Source organism: Trichechus manatus, unplaced genomic scaffold (genome assembly GCF_000243295.1).
Source record: "Trichechus manatus latirostris isolate Lorelei unplaced genomic scaffold, TriManLat1.0 scaffold00065, whole genome shotgun sequence".
Taxonomy (NCBI): domain Eukaryota; kingdom Metazoa; phylum Chordata; class Mammalia; order Sirenia; family Trichechidae; genus Trichechus; species Trichechus manatus.
The window spans coordinates 8,715,559-8,733,579 of record NW_004444001.1 but is presented as its reverse complement, the minus strand read 5'-3'; the positions used below and the strand labels follow the sequence as shown (position 1 = coordinate 8,733,579).

Here is an 18,021-nt window from a genome sequence, read left to right as displayed (position 1 = left end):
CCGTTACCCACAGGGCCTGCCAGCCCCAGCCCTGGGGCCCGCCACGGTCGCACCTGCCACAGTGAGCTGGACATGGGCCTGGATCTGGCCCTGCGGCCCATTGGAGGCAATGCACGTATAGTTGCCGGCGTCACTGCGGGTCACCCTGGAGAAGTGCAGGGTCCCGGCATTGTCCGTCACCCACTCTGGGAGGCTTCTCCCATCTGTAGGAGCAAGAAAGGGAAATCTGGGGATAGATCGAAGTTACATGGGTGGCTGGCAATGTCCTCAGTCACTTACCTCTACTCAAAACACACTACAGCTCTAACTGCTCACGGACAATGCCTACAAACTTCTGAGCCATGCATGGGAAATCCAGTTGCCACTGAGTTGATTCTGACTCATGGTGACCCCACATGTGTCAGAGGAGAACTGTGCTCCATAGGGTTTTCAATGTCTGATATTTTGAAAGTAGACTGCCGGGCCTTTCTTCCGAGGTGTCTCTGCTGGACTTGAACCACCAATCATTCGGTTACTAGCTGAGCATTAATTGCTTATGCCACCCAGGGACTCCTAGGCATGGGAAGTCCCCCATTATTTACTCCTTTTCCAATTTTTCAGTCTCGCCTCCTTCTACTACCCCGTGTAAAATTCCACTTCTGCCAAACTGGACTTCTGACAGGGTCCAGAATTTGCCTTGTTCTCATCCTCACTGCCCACTGCTCATCACTTCTAGAACCTTTCTGCTCTTTGCCACCATCACAGCTTCAGTTCCATTTGAGATCCATTTCCCACTTCCCTGGAAAGCTCCCCAGAACAATTGAGCAGAGAAAGTCTGCTTCCGCCTAAGAACCTATAACCCTACTCTCTCACTCATAAAAACTGGTCCAACCCTTTAAAAAACAATTTGGCAATGCGCGTCCAGGGTTGTAAAATGTGCACACCCTTTTATACATAATTATTCCATTTCTGGGAATCCCTCCCAATGGAAATAAATCTATATCCAGAAAAAGCTTTGGCTTAAAGATGTTTATTGCAGCAATTAAAAAAAAAAAAAAAGGGGATGATTAACAACCCAAATCTCCAACATTTAGGAAATGTTTAAGTAAATTACAATGAATCCAATCATTGGGGTATTACTGCAATCATCAAAACCAATGTTTATGCAGAGAATGTATAAAAACATGGGCGAATGCTTGATAATGTTAAGTAAAAAAGGATATAAAATTACGTAGTTATCTGCATTTCCTATTTTTTCTATAATAAGCAGGTCTTACTCATATAAGTTTATTAAATGAAAATTATATAGACAGAAAGTTGCAACATAAAAACAAAAAGGTACGCCCAGAAGAAGACACATACCCGAAGATAACAGACAGTGGAATTATGGGTCTGTTGGTTGTTGTCGAATCAATTCCGACTCATAGCGACCCTGCAGAACAGACTAGAACTGCCCCATGGGGTTTCCTAGGCTGTTATCTTTACAGGAGCAGATTGCCAGGTCTTTTCTCCCACAGAGCAACTGGTAGGTTCAAACCGGTGATCTTGTGGTTAGCAGGCAAGCGCTCAACCATTACACCACCAGGGGTTCCGTATTATCGGCCTACTTTCCCCAAGATTTCTTTTTTTACTGTTGTACTTTAAGTGAAAGTTTATAATTCAAGTTAGTCTCTCATACAAAAATTTCTACATACATTGTTATGTGACCCTAACTGCTCTCCCCGTACTGTGACAGCACACTCCTCCTTTCCACCCCTACTTTCTCGTGTCCATTCAACCAGCTCCTGACCTTCTCCCACCTTCTCATCTCACTTCTGGACAGGAGCTGCCCATTTAGTCTCATATATCTACTTAAGCTAAGAAGCACACTCTTCATGAGTATCATTTTATGTCCCATAGTCCAGTCTAATCTTTGTCTGAAGAGCTGGCCTTAGGAATGGTTTTAGTTCTGGGTTGACAGAGTCTGGGGGCTATGCCTTCTGGGGTTCCTCCAGTCTCAGTCAGACCATTAAGTCTGATCTTTTTACTAGAATTTAACTTCTGCACCCTACCTTTCTCCTGCTCTATCAGGGACTCTCTGTTGTGTTCCCCGTCAGGGCGGTCATTGGTGGTAGCCAGGCACCATCTAGTTCTTCTGGTCTCAGGCTGATGAAGTCTCTGGTTTATGTGGCCCTTTTTGTCTCACGCTAATACTTTCCTTGTGACTTTGGTGTTCTTCATTCTCCTTTGCTCCAGGTAGGTTGGGACCAATTGATGCATCTTAGATGGCCGCTCACTAGCTTTTAAGACCCCAGACGCCACTCACCAAAGTAGAATGCAGAACATTTTCTTAATAAACTTTGTTATGCCAAATGACCTAGATGTTCCCTGAAGGCATGGTCCCTAGATCCCCAAGATTTTTTAAAGGAGCTCATGTTACTTTTGGAGTCCCGGGTGCTGCAAATGGGTTAAGCACTCAGCTCCTAACCAAAAGGTTGGAAGTTCAAGTCCACCCAGAGGCACCTTGGAAGAAAACCTGGTAATCTACTTTGAAAAAATCAGCCCTTGAAAACCTATGGAGCACTGTTGGAGTGGACTCAATGGCAACTGGTTTGGTTTTTCGGTTATGTTACTTTTATGTTGGAAAGGAGAGGGAGAAATTTACAGCATTGTCTAGACCCATCACTTGTTGCCTTGAGTCATCCTATATTTTGTCCAGTGTTGTAATTTGACTCCTTTTGTGTCTGGCTCTTTTCTTCCTAACTGGACTACATAAATTGGCCCAACATTTCATGTCTATCCTCCACAGTTCCTGGCATGGCGCTGGGCACTCATGGCCCTTGGACATACACATCTGGTCAGTGGACTACCTTTGCTCCCCCGCATGCCTGCATAGCACCCACCTGTCCGTATCCACTTAATAGTGGGTTTCTCTCTGCCTGTGGCTGAGCAGGACACCGTGGCTTCCTTGTCAAACTCCATGCACTGCTGCGGCTGGGGCGGTGGTGTGAACTTGAGCTTTTCTGTTTCAGTAGAGGGCGGGTGGGGGGAAAGGAGAAACTGAGGCAGCGAGCTAGGCTGAGGACAGGCCTGCTGACCTTGGGATCTGCTACCCCTTCCTCTGCTCTCCTGACCCCCAGGCACAGCACTCTCCCCACTCCAACCTGGCTCACCCAGCACTTGGACGCGGGCTTGGGCCTCAATACTGCCAGCCGGGGTGCTGCTCACGCAGCGGTACCAGGTCCCATCGTATACCTCCACGCTGTTGATGCGCAGGGTCCCATTCTCAGAGACCTCGAACCGTGAGTCCTGTAGCGCATAAGACATGACCATAAGAGGTCTCCTCCTGAGCCCACACCAGCATCTCCCTGGGGGCAACCTCTGAGGAAAGGGAGCCATGGAAGGATTGCAGAGGAGAGCAGCAGGAGGGAAACCCCTACCCACCAGTCACAATCCTCATTCTCACCTCTGAGATGAGCATCTGGTTTCTGTACCAGACAACCACGGGCTTTGGTGTGGCCTGAGTCAGGCAGTGCAAATAGCCAGGCTTGCCCTCCTCCAGCTGGCTGTCTTGGGGCTTCTTCAGCCACATGGGCACAGCTAGAAGGAGAGGGAGAGAACAGTGAAGGCTGATTAAGCTCTGCAAGACCAAAGGCTTCAACCCTGAGAAATTCTAATACCCAATGGGCCCTGAGTCCAGAAACCTCCACTTGTTATATAATAGCTACAGCAGTTACCCCTCACTGAAGGCCTATGTGCTGGTATCTTTTAGACACTGTCCTAGTTAATTGTCACAATAAGTCCTCAAAGTATGTCTTCCTGTACCTATTTTATAGTTAAGAAAACAGAGGCTCAAAGAAGTCATGGTGACTTGCTAATATGCAATAGAAATGGGATTCAAAACTCTGGTCTTCATGACTCCAAAACCCTTGCCCTTTTTATTACACCATAATGCTCCAAGGCTTGGTCCTCAGATCTCTGTTCTGTTTTAGCACACTCCCTCCCTAAATAACCTCATTCAGTCCACGGCCTTTAATACCATACAAGCAGATGACTCCCAAATCTATATCCTGAGCTCAGAGCTTCCCTCATGAGCTTCAGACTTGCAAATCCAACTGCCTACTCGCATCTCCAACTGGAGGTCTAACAGGTACCTCAAACTTAATGAGTCTAAAAGCGAACACCTGATTTCCCCCCAAAATCTGCTCACCTCAACTTTCTCCATCTCTGTAAATAGCAGGAGTCCCTGGGTGGTACAAACGGTTAAGCGCTCAACTACTAACCGAAAGGTTGGTTCAACCCCACTTCTGAAAGGTCACAGCCATTGAAAACCCTATGGAGCAGTTCTACTCTACACACATGGGGTTGACAGGAGTCGGAATAGACTCATTGGCAATGGGTTGATCCAGCCAATTGTGGAAGTCAAAAACCCAGCCTGGACTCGTCCCCACCACCTCCCTTTACCGGCCCAACAGTCATCCCACACAAACTCTATCTACTTGAGCTCCAAGGGTATACAGGTCTTTATCATGTGCACTTCCAGTCTAATTTACTGCATTTTTCCTATCATTTCACAAGCGATATGTTCGTTGTAGAAATTTGGAAAGTATAATCAATTAAAATAACATAAAAATCACCTATAATTTTGTCTACCATCACCTTCCCAAAAAAAGGAAAAGTAAATACCTTTCTCATCTTCTTCATTTGATCTTTCCAACCATCTTGGAAGGTAGGTAGTAGATTACTAGCCCCATTTTATGGATGAGAAGACTGAGCCCTAGCAGAGCGTGAGACTTATTCCCCACAGTCACTCCGTGCGTGCAGTGGTGGCAGAGTGGGACCCAGGTCTCTAGACTCCCCGTCTACTGCTCTTTCCTCTGCAGCCAGCCATTTTTCTGTGAGGGTCGTCACCATTTCCCCTGGTGTACCCGGAACAACCTCTGCTCCTGCCCCTCCACTGTCCACTCCATCACCACCACCTGGCAGCTAACTGATGTCCAAGCCTGCAGGGCCCAGAACGGATAGGGCCTCAGGTGAGCACCTAGGAAGCCTCTGCCCATCACACTATAGCCTGAGACCTCCTGGGGCTGGGCTTCCCCCCCACCACCTCTCCTCGACCTCCAGGGCAAAGGTGCTCACTGGCCACAGTGATGTTGACCTCCTGCTGCCGCTGACCAGCCAGGTTGGCTGCATGGCAGGTGTAGACACCAGCATCACTCTCGGCAGTACTGGTGAACAGCAGCTCGTGGCCCTTCTGGTAGACCCTGCCGTGGCTGGGCAGCTGGACTCCTGCATGTTCCCACCACACCCTGGGCTCCGGCAGGCCCTGGGGGGGCAGGCAGGCCACTCGCTCCTCACTGCCAGCTGTGAACACCCGAGGCTCAAATGGCGGCATATCTTCAATCTCTGCAGGGATGTGAGCAGAAGGGAAACAGCCCGATGACTGTGGGTCCCAGGGTTCATGGTGTTCTCTCACAGTAAGCCTGGCCCTTTCCAGCCACCAACTTTCTCCTATAACCCTCTGCGTCTCCTCTTCCTACCCCCAGCATCCTCTTCCTCCCTCTGGCCTCCAAGTAGCTTTCTGAATGGAGACAGAAACCTAAATATCTGCATGCCAACAGTCCTGAAGGCAGCCCCCACCTCAGCACTCTGGACCCAGGGACCCACCTGCCAGGTGCAGCGTGGCCTCCAGGATGATGGGTGGGCCCCTCTGGCCCTGGCCCACGCAGCGGTACACCCCTGCGTTGCGTGGCCGGACCTGAGTCAGCAGCAGGGAGCCGTTGGCAAACACAGTGGCTCTGCGGAGGTGTGGGGGACTGCAGAGAGGAGAGAGTGCTATTTGGAAAAGTAGCCATCAGCCTCCTTCTGGAGGGGAACATGATGGAACCCCACCTGGCAAAGGTCAAAGATATAGGAAGGAGTTGGCCAGGAACAGGGTAGAGAAGCTGACATTCCACATTAGGAGTGTGAGAGAGTGTGTGTGTGTGTGTGTGTGTGTACCCATGCGTGCGAGTGTGTGTGTGTGTGTGTGTGTATGTGTGTGTGTGTAGGTGCATGTCCCAATTACAAAAGACTTAGCCTTTGGGGCACTGAGGTGAGTGCAAGTGAGAGACAGTGAGGAATCACCAGCATGCAACTGGAGAGGTACCCTCCCCACAAGCCCAAGACAAGGGCGAAACTTTAGACAAGCCTGCTGGAGAGGCACCCAGCTGCAGCAGTCAGAAGCCCTCAGCCACACCAGGTGAACTGTTGATGATGTCCTCAGGGCTGAAGCCAGGTAGGATCCAAGCCCCTAGCCTAGGGGTCTATCTCGAAGGACCACAGCCCTGCATGACACCGCAAAGGCACCTCTCTGCTCCTATAGCGCCTAGGTGAGGCTAGATGTCCCCAGAGAGTAGAGAGGGGCTGGCATCTCCCAGCACCTTCTGGAAATGTTTGCTTCCTTCAAAAAACATGTGTGTGTGTTGTGGGGGTGCAATGGGTGGGATACAGTATCCTTGCCATCCAGGACCTTGCTATATACCTAGGTCCCCCGTGCTGATTCCATCCCTGGATCTTTCCCTACTCAACCCTGAAGGCCCACGTGGGTCGGAACGGAGGAGGCAAGGCAGTAGAGTCATCACTAGCTCATGTAGTGCCGTTCTGTGAATTGGAAAAAGATGCCTTTCCTGGAGACTCTTCTCTTTGTTGGAGAACTGTTATAACAGACTTGTTTATAAAACAGCAAAACAGTCTACTGCCATCTGCTGGAACTTTGAAGTAATACATGCACAACTATGATATCTGTGACATGAATTCCACCCCTTTGCTAATGTGTGTTCAGTACACAACCTGCCCCAATGTACTTGAAGGTTCCCTGCCAGAGGCCTTACCGACTGCGGTTGGTGATGGGAGTGTCATCCTCAAAGAACCACTGCAGGCTCGGGGGTGGCTGCGCTGAGAACTGACAGTGGAACATGGCCTCCTCGTTCCTCGCCACTACCACATCCTGGGGAGCCAGCACCGCCCTGGCAAAGCTCTCATCTGGGGTTTAGCAGCGGGTGTGAGCTGACAGAGTAGGGAAGCCCCTCCCATCCCCCTCACTGCCCCCTTAGCCTCAGGCTCACCAGCAATGCTCAAGGTAAAGTTCTGGCTGCTGCAGGCCTGGCCAAAGGCATTGTGAGCACAGCACGAGTAGAGGCCACTGTGCTCAGGGCTGGCCGGCCGGAGGGTCAGGTTCCGCTCCTTGCTACTGACTGTGTGGTTGCTCTGACCATCGGAGAGGGGACTCCCATCTCGAAACCACTGGTAGGTGGGCCTGCGGGGCAGAGGGAGTCAGCAGTAGGGAGAGGGGGTGCTCAGGTGGCCAGCGGAGAAGACACAGAATCGGGGTCAGGGGTGGACCCCTCAGTGTGCAAATGGGGAAACCAAGGCCTGAGGAAGGGAAATGACTTGCACAAGGGCACATAATAATTCACAATCAAAGTCAGGTTGAGATTCTAGATCTCTTGGCTTCCAGAATCCAGGATCAACCCCTTAGCATAGTGTTACCCCACCTTAGGTCCTCCGGGGTTAGTTTGGCGCACCATTTGGGGAGGGGTGAAGAGCACTGTGGCAGTGGGCCAGGTGGCGGTTACAGAATGAAGTGAGGTCCATCTGAACAGAATCTAGGATTTGTCTAGGAAACCCTCCCCATCCCTACCCTCAAAGTCGGCCTCCACCATGTGGGGTCAGCCTTGGCTTCTTACCGAGGGTGCCCATCAATGTGACAACGCAGTGTGACCTGGATCTGTGGCTGGATCTCGGCTTCCGAGGCAGGGTGCTTCAGGACCACGGGACCCGCCTCAATCCCTGCAGCAGAAGCCACAGGTGCAGAGTGAGGGGCAGAGAAGAGCAAGGGCGGGGGATGGGCAGAGGGGGAGAGGGACAGTAGGAAGTGATGGGAGCCTTGAGGCACTGATGTCAAGAGAAATAGTGTGTGGAAGCCTGTGAAGCTGAGGCTGGGGCTTCTGGGCAGGGTAGGGGGCAGGTACCAGATACCAAGTGCCCACTTGCTCTCTGGCGGGTCAAGCCTGGTATTTTGCCAAGTTGCCTTACTGTCCTTTCCCATTTGCAAAAGCATCCAGCAGATAAAGGGGCTCAAGACTTGACGGAAAAAAAAAAAGCTTAAAAAAAAAAAGAGACTTTGAACTTTCTCTTATCCACATTCTGCCTCTTCTCTGCCTTCTGCCTGCCCCATTCAACTGGAAATAGGAGAAGCTAAGGCAAAGGAGGGGACCTCCAGGGCTCAGTCGTTGGTGTATGATGAGGGGCCAGGGAGAGCCCCCCTGAGTCTCACATTTGATGTTGAAGGAGGCGTTGGAACTGCGGGCTTCCTCTCCAGTGGTGTCATCCCGAGCCACGCACTGGAAGGTGCCGGAGTCCTGCAGCCGGTCCACAGCCACAAAGCTCAGGCTGCTGCCCTGGGCAAACCGCCGTTCTGTGTCCTGGACAGGAGCCCCGTTGAGCAGCCAGTACACGTGCACTGGGCCCGGGGCATCGACCTCACAGCGAAGCAGCGCCCGGCGCCCCTGCAGTGCATCCTGCGAGGACGGCTCCTTGATGAAGACAATGGCCATCTGGGCACCTGCAGATGGGGTCACAGGAAGAGGCTGGGTCAGGAAAAGCTACAGCGGCTGTCCTGACACAGGCCACCAATCACCCTGTGCACAGGGGGAGGAAAGGGGCTAGGTACACAGGAGGCGTCCAATAAGTGCTGGTGAGAAGGAGCATAATACCACAATTAACAAGTGTCCACAGGAGAACGTTTACACTGTACTGGGTGCTCTGCAGGGTACATATATGTGGTACCCTCCATCAGCAGCACATTAGTCTGGCGGGGACACAGGATAATCACACAGGACGTGGCTAAGCTCAGATATCAAAACCCAAAAAAACCAAACCAGTTGCCGTGAAGTCAATTATGACCACAGTGACCCCATGTGTTTCAGAGTAGAACTGCACTCCACAGGGTTTTCAAGACTGTGATGTGACCTTTTGGAAGCAGATTGCCAGGTCTTTCTTCAGAGATGCCTCTAGGTAGGTTTGAACCGCCAACCTTTTTTGTTTAGTAGCGAGCATGTAACTGATTGTGTCACCCAGGGACTCCAGGCAGTCTGTAGACGCCCAATGAATGGTGCAGAAGAAGGGAGCCTGGGAAATGGCTGAAGGCTGCTCACTCAGGGAGGCTTCTAAGAGGAAGGGAGCCTCAAGTCTGTAGGACCAGATTATAGGAGGTCTTGAAGCCAGACTGAGGGGCAGTGGCATTAGTAGGCAACACATTCCACCATCCTCAGTACAGGATGTTGAGCAAAAAACTATTATTCAAAGAGCATCTTTGAAAGGTTAATTGCATTTATACCTACTGAGGCTGCAGGAGTTGGAAGTGGCCACTGGTCGGGGAGGCTTTGAATCCTACCCATAGATGCTCTGCAGCCTAGCGTCTCCCAGGGGCTTCTCTCAGAGAATCCAGCCCATCACTGGAGAAGCCAATATTCTCTACAGCCAGGGCTACTGCCAAAGACATGCCAGGACCACCCCCAATGCCCTTCTCTCTGACTCGTAAGAACCCATCTCTGGCCAAGGCCAGCTTTTCTGTGATAAATTGAGAGGCAGACCAAGTAGTTCCAGGTTTTCACCTGAAGCCATTTCTCCTCCTACACTGCTACACTTCAGCTCGGGCCCAGCCCAGGGGGCAGGGGATTCCTGCTGCCAAGGGGGGCCCTGCAACCACAGGTGGAACCGCAGCCAGTGGGAACAAAGGGATAAATGAGAAGCTTGTGTTGAGCAGCAGATGGGCTGGGGAGGCGGAGGGCAGGCCAGGCAGGTGGCATGGTGACCGTGGCAGGAGTAACACACTCGGCTTTGTTCCTGGCCTACGTGGGCGCCCTACAGAGGCCGGGAGCCACCGGGGCTGGAACACCAACTGCCTGCCAGGGTTAGGTGATGGCACGGAAGAGGGCAGTGAGAGTTCAGTGGCCAGTACGTGCTTCCTGTGCCCCCCAACCCCGGAAGAAGAAACAGGCCACCTGGAGCTGCTACACAAAGAAGCAGGCTCTGCTTTTGGCCAACCAGGGCTGGGAAAGGGTAGGAAGGAAAAGATTGACAGGTTACTGCCATCCCTTCCAAACCACTGGAGATTAATCTTGGCCAAGTAGTGCCCTTCCAAGTCCCTGGAGGCGGGGTTTAGTTCTTTAGGACATGAGACCCAGTCTCCTCATAAAGTCAGTGTTAAGATAAAACAAGTCCACAATCCCACAGGGAGCCCTGATGGCACAGTGGTTAAGAGCTCAGCTGCTAACCAAAAGGTCGGCAGTTCAAATCCACCAGTCAATCCTTGGAAACCCTATGGGGCAGTTCTACTCTGCCTCGTAGGGTCGCTGTGAGTTGAAATTGACTCGACAGCAACGGGTTTGGTTTATAATTCCCCAGAGCTGGGTACAGAGGAAGGGCTGCTCCCAGGGCTGGTCCATCTCCCAAGATTCTCAGAGGTGTTAGTCTGCATCTCCTGACACAAGACACAGTCTCAGAGCTGGAACTGGCTCAGAGCATCCCCATGTTTTTCCACAGAGCACTACTGGCCCTCTGGGTGGGACAAGTCTCCATCATGCTGGCCTGTCCTACCACAGTGCAAGGTAACAAATCTGTCCTCCCTGCACTGCTACAGCTGAGTGTTCCCAGTCACCATGACAACCCAAACACCCCCCCGCCACACACACACATTTCTACACACCCTCGTAGGGCTGTGGTCTTACCCCCGCTGGGCACCCTGGTACAACCCCTTTGTAGTACAGATGAGTAAACTGAGGCCCAGAGGGAGAAAGGACTTGCCCAAAATCAGGCAACTAATTTGTAGCAGGGCCAGGACCATGACCCAAGGAAGCCAACTCCTAGCCCACACTCTTCCCAGCGCCTCCTAGGGACTCAAAAACAACCTTGGAAGTATTTGATTCTGCAAAGAAGAGTCTCACTCCCCTCCGCCAGGTAGACACACCTCTTACAGACAATGCCAGGCACACAAAGGCATCAGCGAACACTGGCTGAACTGAAGTAACCTCGAAGGAAGTGTGGGGAAAGAACTGGGAATGTGGAGGTGTCTGGAATGCTTCCAGCCACCTCTCTTGGCACAGACAGGCAGACGCAGGCTGGGGCCCCAGTGGGCTTCTGTGAATGTGACACCCCAAAATCTTGGACCTTTGGCCCAGGATTTCACAATGCTCTTCAAGGACCAAAGAGAGGTCACCCTCCTCAAAGTGCTCAGCTTCTCCAGACAAGGTGGCGAGCCAGGAGCCTCGTCCACGCAGACGGTAGCTGACGGTTTGGAATCAGACTGTCACTACTTGTGCCACTGATGTTGGGCAGGTCACACAGTCTCTGCACCTCAGCTTCCTCTGCCTCTCATGAGGCTGTCATGAGTCGTAAATGAAATAACATGCGTGAGGTGCCTCAGAGCTAGCCTTCAATAAATGGCAGCCCAGTGTGTTATGTATGACTATCACCCTTCCTGTCCAAGGACTTGCGCTCTAAGAACACTAGAAAAGTCTTGTCAGGGCAGACCAGGAGACTTGACAGTGCTCCCTTTGCCAAGGTCCAGGAGTCCCTGGGTGGTGCAAATGGCTGCTAACCGAAAGGTTGGAAGTTTGAATCTATCCAGAGGTGCCTCAGAAAAAAGGCCTGGTGATCTACTTCCAGAAATTGAAAATTTCTTTCAGCCATTGAAAGAAAACCCTATGGAGCACAGAAAACCCTATGGAGCACAGGTCTACTCTGACACACATGGGGTCGCCATGAGTCAGAATGGACTTGATAGCAACTGGGTGCCCAGGTCCAGAACCACTCATGGACCCTGGACAGGGTCCAAGCCACCACAGCAAAGGAGAGGCCTGAGGGGAATAATCAGGTGATGAGTGAGATGTAGGAAAGGGGGCCCTGGTGTTGCAGGATCTGCAGACCACCTGCCACAAAACTCGACCTAGGCAGGGCAAGGAGACTGCATGCCTCAGAGGGACTCCAGCTCAGCTCCAGCCACCCCCACTTCAGCCTCCAGCATCCCCTCCTGGGACTGGAGCTGCTTTGTGGCTGTGGTAGCAATTCTGCATTCCTAGACTGCCACTCAGAGCCCCCTGTGCCCCATGACAGGGCCTGGGAAACATCAAAGCCGGCCCCGCAGGGCCCTCTGTCCTGACGTCAGCTCACAGCAGGTCCTAGTTAGTGCTTGACTGGGGCAGACTTTAGATGCTACAAAAGGCAAGGAGAGCAGCTATAAGGCCTTCTCCAAGCCCCCACCAGACAATGGGCCCACCTCAGTCATAAAGCTACTTGCCTGGGAGGCTGGCCCAGAGCTGTGGCCAGCACCCACATGTGCTTAGAGGGCCACACCACACATCACTCCTTCCTTACATGTAAACCAAAAAAACAAACCCACTGCCATCCAGTTGATTCTGACTCGTGGCAACCTCATGAATTACAGAGTAGAACTGCCCCATAGGGTTTTCTTGGCTACAATCTTTATGGAAGCAGATCACCAGGCCTTTCTTCCACAGTGCCACTGGGTGGGTTCAAAGCACCAGCCTTTAGGTTAGTAGGTGAGAACAAAACTTTTGCGCCACTCGAGGACCTTTCCTTATGGAAACCCATGGCCAAAACGTCCCTCAAGGCAGCCACTCAGTGCAGTCACTTGTGGAAAGACAAAGTTTTGCTGCTGGCAAACAGTCCTGCTCTGCAGCCCCCTAGCAATGCCACCTTAGCCTGGCCTCTCTGCGCCTTTTTCCTTGCTGTGAAATGGGGATACCATCCTCCCCACAGGCTGCGTGAAGGCTAAGTGGGTTCAAGCATGCAAAGCCCAGAGCACAGTACAAAGCACACAGAGAGTGCTGCTTCCAGGCCTGAGCCTGCCCCCTAAGCAGAGTAGCCTCAAGAAGGCCCCCAGCAATGACGAGCAGGCAGAGCCATCTGTCCATACCAGGTGCCGACCCCAACAAAGCTGGGGCTGGGAATACCCAATAAGGACATTTTCCAAGCCATTTCCTTGGCTCCCTAACAGCCATCTATATGCAGACACTCACTCTGCTGTGCCTCTGGCCCCAGCCCCTTAAGAAAGGGCTGTGTGGGCAGCAGCCCAGCTCCTGCACCCTGCTCCCCAGCCCCACAAGAGCCCGTGTCTGGTTTGGTGCCCACCCTTTCTGCTGTCTGGGCTCCAGGCCCAGCAGAACCATGTGTGTATATGTGTGCGTGTGTGTGCACACATTATGTGTAAACATGAGTGTGAGGGACATCAGACTGCAGCAGGAAGTTTTTCCTAAGTATTCCTGCTCTGAAGTAATCTGGGCCACTCAACAGCCCACCCGTCAGGGGCCAGTCCTCCTAGTCTTGGAAAAACACCCCAGGGCCTGTACAATCCCCAAACCTGTTAAACGTGACTGGCTGATCCTATCTACCTCCTGTCCCTCTTACTAAAGAAAATTCCATCCATAGGACGGATGCCTCAGGAGCTGGGTGAGACACCAAGACTCTGGCTGAGCAAGGAACTTCATCTCCACTGCCCAAAAACCCTCCAGGAGTGTGTTCCAAAAAGTATGAGCATTTTACATGGCTGTGTGTGACTGTGAGTGGCCGTGTGACCTCTCCCATGCACGAGGTCAACCAGGTCACACATATGTGGTAACTCCTCCGTACCAGGACCACACCTAACACTCAGGCCCTGGCTCCAGGGCCTGGGTCCCTCTGGGGCACATCCTGAAACCCTGCTGGTCCCTAGAGCTCAGACTAAGGTGGCTCCTTTCAGGGCACACACAGATCCCTGAGGGAGGGGTTTGCCAACTTACTGTCCCCTGTCCAGGATGACAGCTCCAAGGCACAGGCCAGGAGAAGCAGCTCTCCCTCCTCTCAGCCCTGAACCCCAGAAAGATAAACACTTCAGGTCCCTGAACCACAAGAGGACAGGCCTCCTCACAAGTCCTCCATCCGGAAACCCAAATGGCGCCAAGTGGAGGCCCCAGCTGTCCACAGCACAGTTCCTCCTCAGGCGGAATGGCCCTGCCCCAATCCTCCTCCCCAAGGGTCTGGACAGCAGACCCTTGACCTTCAAGGAGTTAACTGATACGCTTTCAACTGCTCTTAGCCACTCCAAAGGTCCATGGCCCAAAGACATTTGTAGTTTTGTTTTGAGGACCAAATCTCAATTGCTGTAGGAATAAGTCACTTGGATGCTGAGACAGCCCTGTCATCCTCCCAGAAACACAGATGCTGCAATGGGTCTGTGATTCAGGGGGTTTGGAATGTCCATCTCCACTGCCACCAGTATACTCTACGTGGTTTTTTGTACCAACAACCCAGACTGTTTGATAAGCCCAGAACACAGGGTTCAGAGGGTCACTGAAAATCAGCCACAGCTGACGTCAAGACCCAGAGGCGGAGAAAATTCCATCCCCCTTCTGTCTTCCCAAAGGTCCCTTGGTGGTGCAAATGGTTTGTGCCCTACTACTAACCAAAAGTTGGTGGTTCAAATTCACCCAGCAGTGCCATGGAAGAAAGGCCTGGTGATCTAATTCTGTAAAGATTACAACCATTGAAAACTTTATGGAGTGCTTTCTACTCTGAAACACTTGGGGTCGCCATGATTTAGAATCGACTCTACGGCAACAGGTTTGGTTTGGCTTTCTGTCTTCCCAGTGTCTACAAAAGGCCCCAAGTTCACTGGCAGAAGCCCCTCAGCCCTCCAAAACCCATCACAGTCCTTGCTCTGAGCAGAGCAGGAGAGAGCAGAGCCAGGACCCTGCCAAGTCTTCCTGTGCTAGGATTTAACCATAAATCTGGAGAGGCTCCCACATCCGGATTAGAACAGAACCAAATCACCAAGGATTAGGCAGAAACAACATATCAGCTCTTCTTACACAAAAACCACAACTCAGACCTCCTCTTCCCACTCCTGGGAGGCCCTGGGCAGGGGTGGGGGCAGGGGGATCTGCCTCTAATGGCAGGGTAGATCCTTGGAATCTGAGCTCAGAGGGACAAAAATACCAGCCTGGGACATGACTAAGGTGCTCCCCAGCCAGTGGCCCTGGAATTGGGGCTGGGAGGGCCACACCTGACACACACTTCTCACCCTTGTTGTTAGCAGCTGTCAAGTCAGCCCGAACACAACAGAACAAAATGCTTCCTGGTCCTCCGCCATCCCCATGATCAGTTGCAGATCACACCATTGTGATTCATAGGGTTTTCACTGGCTGATTTTCAGACGTAGATCGCCAGGCCTTTCTTCCTAGTCTGGCTCCAATGAAACCTGTTCAGCATCATAGCAACACGCAAGCCTCCACTGACAGACAGGTGGTGGCTGCACATGAGGTACACTGCCAGGGAATCAAGCCCACATTTCCTGCATGAAAGACAATAATTTTACCACTGAACCACCACTGCCCTCTTCTCACCCTTAAAACCAAATCAAACCCATTGCTGTCGAGTCGATTCTGACTCATCAAGGACCTACAGGACAGAGCAGAACTGCCCCATAGGGTTTCCAAGGCTGTAAATCTTTATGGAAGCAGACTGCCACATCTTTCTCCCATAGAGTGGCTGGTAGGTTCGAACCGCCTACCTTTTGGTTAGCAGCCAAGCACTTAACCACTGCGCCACCAGGACTCCTTTTTCTTATCCTTCCAGAACCAAAAAACCCAAACCCATTGCCGTTGAGTTGATTCCGACTCATAGAGACCCTATAGGACAGAGCAGAATTGCCCCATATGGTTTTCAAGGAGCAGCTATGGATTCGAACTGCTGACCCTTTGGTAAGCAGCTGAATGCTTAACCACTGTGCCACTAGGGCTCCTTCTCACCCTTAGTAACCCTCAAATGGCTGCAACTCCTCCAAGGAAGCAACAACAATGAAAACACCCAGCCAGAGTGAGGCAGTATGATCACATGGAAGAAGACAGGCCTGAGGGTAGGGACAACTGGATTCTAGTTCCAATACAGCCACTAGCAAGTAGGGCGACACTGGCCAATCACCACCCGCTCCTAGCCAGCTTTATGATCTGTACAATTAGAGATAGGATGTGACTAGACAGTCACCAAACCCCAACACTAGATTAGCTGCACTGAGCCTTGGAGGCAGTTACAGAAACAAAGGGTCCCACTCCCTGGATTCTCCCCCAGCCTCCAGCCAAACAGTCAGCCCCCAGAGCCTAGTCAGCATATACAGCGCCAGGCCTGGGAAAAATTAGGAGTGATCCTACAAACGGCGGTTGTTCGGGGTCTGAGGCAGCTGGAGGTTGCAAGCAGAGTCCCAGCATCTCTGCTGATAAGCTGCTCCCATTCCCATGGCTCAGCTCTCATCCCAACTCCTCCAGGCAGCCCCTCCCCACCCCCTGCCACCCCCAGGAGATCCTGCCACTGCCTTCTAATGCCCTTACTGCCTGGGCCACACACACTGCCTTTGACACCCCTGATATTCTCACCTCTACTGTGACTGAGAAGGAGCCCTGGTGGCGCAGTGGTTACCTGCTCGGCTGCTAATGGAAAGGTTGGCAGTTCAAACCCACAGGCAGCTCCGAAGGAGAAAAGACCTGGCAATTTGCTCCTGTAAAGATTATAGCCTAGGAAATCCTACAGGGAAGTTCTTCTCTGTCATATAGGGTCACTATGAGTTGGAATCTACTTGACAACACACAGCAACAGCAACAACAGTGACTGAGAACTTCATCCCCCAAGCTAGATTGTAAACTTGAGGAGAGGCAGACATTTGTGCCCAATATGACAGTTCTGATATAAACCTCCTTTATGGAGACCTGATGGTGCAGTGCTTAAGAGACTGGCTGCTAACCAAAAGGTCGGCAGCTCGAATCCACCAGCCACTCCTCGGAAGCCCTGTGGGCAGTTCTACTCTGTCCTATATGGTCGTTATGACTTGAAACTGACTTGACAGCAATAGGCGGGTTTTATGGTGCATGGGTCATGCAGTAAATATCCTGTGAGCATTTGTGGGAGATGAAGTCACTCAAGTGTCCACCTGACCTGGAATCTTGTCCTGCGTCTACTTTTATCCTGCTTTGGACAACTTCATTTTCCTCACCTGCGCAAATGCAGCCTTGAAATAGATGTTAGTAACTCTTTTTCAGCTCACAGATCCCTGTGATATTCAAATGAACTATACATTAGCTACAGACATAAAAGGCTGCATTTTTCAGGGGAGTCAAAAACCCAGAAATTCTAGGGAACGGTGGATCCCAGATTAAAACGTCCTTGGACTAAGGTGATCCTTGGGGCCACCTGGAGCAAAACTGCCTTGAAGAACCCCGAGTCCTCTGTATTCTCCATGTCAGATGACATGCCAGCCCCAAGGGGAGAGAGACAGCAGCCAGCTGTCTCCTGAAGACGCCAGGGAGGGGCCTGCGGAAATACACATCACAGAGGAGGGGACAGGGCTGCTGGACTGAGACTGGGAAGTGAGCCACAGGCTCAGTCAGTGCTCCTAAGACCCCAGAGGGGGTGAAGGGTCCAGCCCCTTATCATCTAGAGAAGACAGGCCCCACATGGAAAGTGGCTCAGTACAGGCTCCACAGTCACCCATTAGAGGGACACAGACCCAGGACAGGTGTCTGACTCCCCGGGGCTCTGGGATGTGCAGCACCCCTTCATAGAGTCCACAGCAGAGAACAGTGCCTGGGAGTGAGATTCCCATGGTCTTTCCTGAGGAGGCAGGGGGCAAACAAAATGGCAGGTTGGGGACCACTCCCTTGGGAATGGGGGAACCAAGCCTTAGTTTGATTATTGACTTTCAAGACAGGCTCAGAAAATTCTGTGGGAGTCCATTTCATGAGCTCTTTTTCTCATCTCTGCCTCTGCTGGGAGGCTGACAATCTAGGTGGATAAGCACAGCTCCCAGGCCTTACTGGAGTGGCCACAGTTCACCCCTACTTCCCTGTGGCAGGGAGGACAAGATTCCCTGCCTTTGCCCTGTGTCTACCTGCTATGGATTGAACTGTGCACCCCTCTCCCAGAAAATATGTGTGGAAATCCTAATCCCCTATACCTGTGGCTGTAATCCAGTTT

At 51.8% G+C, this 18,021-nt stretch overlaps 1 protein-coding gene across 1 annotated transcript in view; it reads right to left on the bottom strand.

The window, feature by feature from the left end:
• The window catches only part of PTK7 (protein tyrosine kinase 7 (inactive)), a 78,361-nt gene that overhangs the window by 16,242 nt on the left and 44,098 nt on the right, over nt 1-18,021 (bottom strand). Inside the window, exons 2-11 of the mRNA XM_004379481.1 lie at nt 8,276-8,563; nt 7,686-7,788; nt 7,065-7,255; nt 6,831-6,981; nt 5,626-5,774; nt 5,098-5,364; nt 3,425-3,558; nt 3,132-3,267; nt 2,862-2,981; nt 54-203 (exon numbers count right to left, since the gene is read on the bottom strand). Coding sequence (XP_004379538.1) covers nt 54-203; nt 2,862-2,981; nt 3,132-3,267; nt 3,425-3,558; nt 5,098-5,364; nt 5,626-5,774; nt 6,831-6,981; nt 7,065-7,255; nt 7,686-7,788; nt 8,276-8,563 — 1,689 coding nt within the window. The remainder of the gene's footprint in view (nt 1-53; nt 204-2,861; nt 2,982-3,131; nt 3,268-3,424; nt 3,559-5,097; nt 5,365-5,625; nt 5,775-6,830; nt 6,982-7,064; nt 7,256-7,685; nt 7,789-8,275; nt 8,564-18,021) is intronic.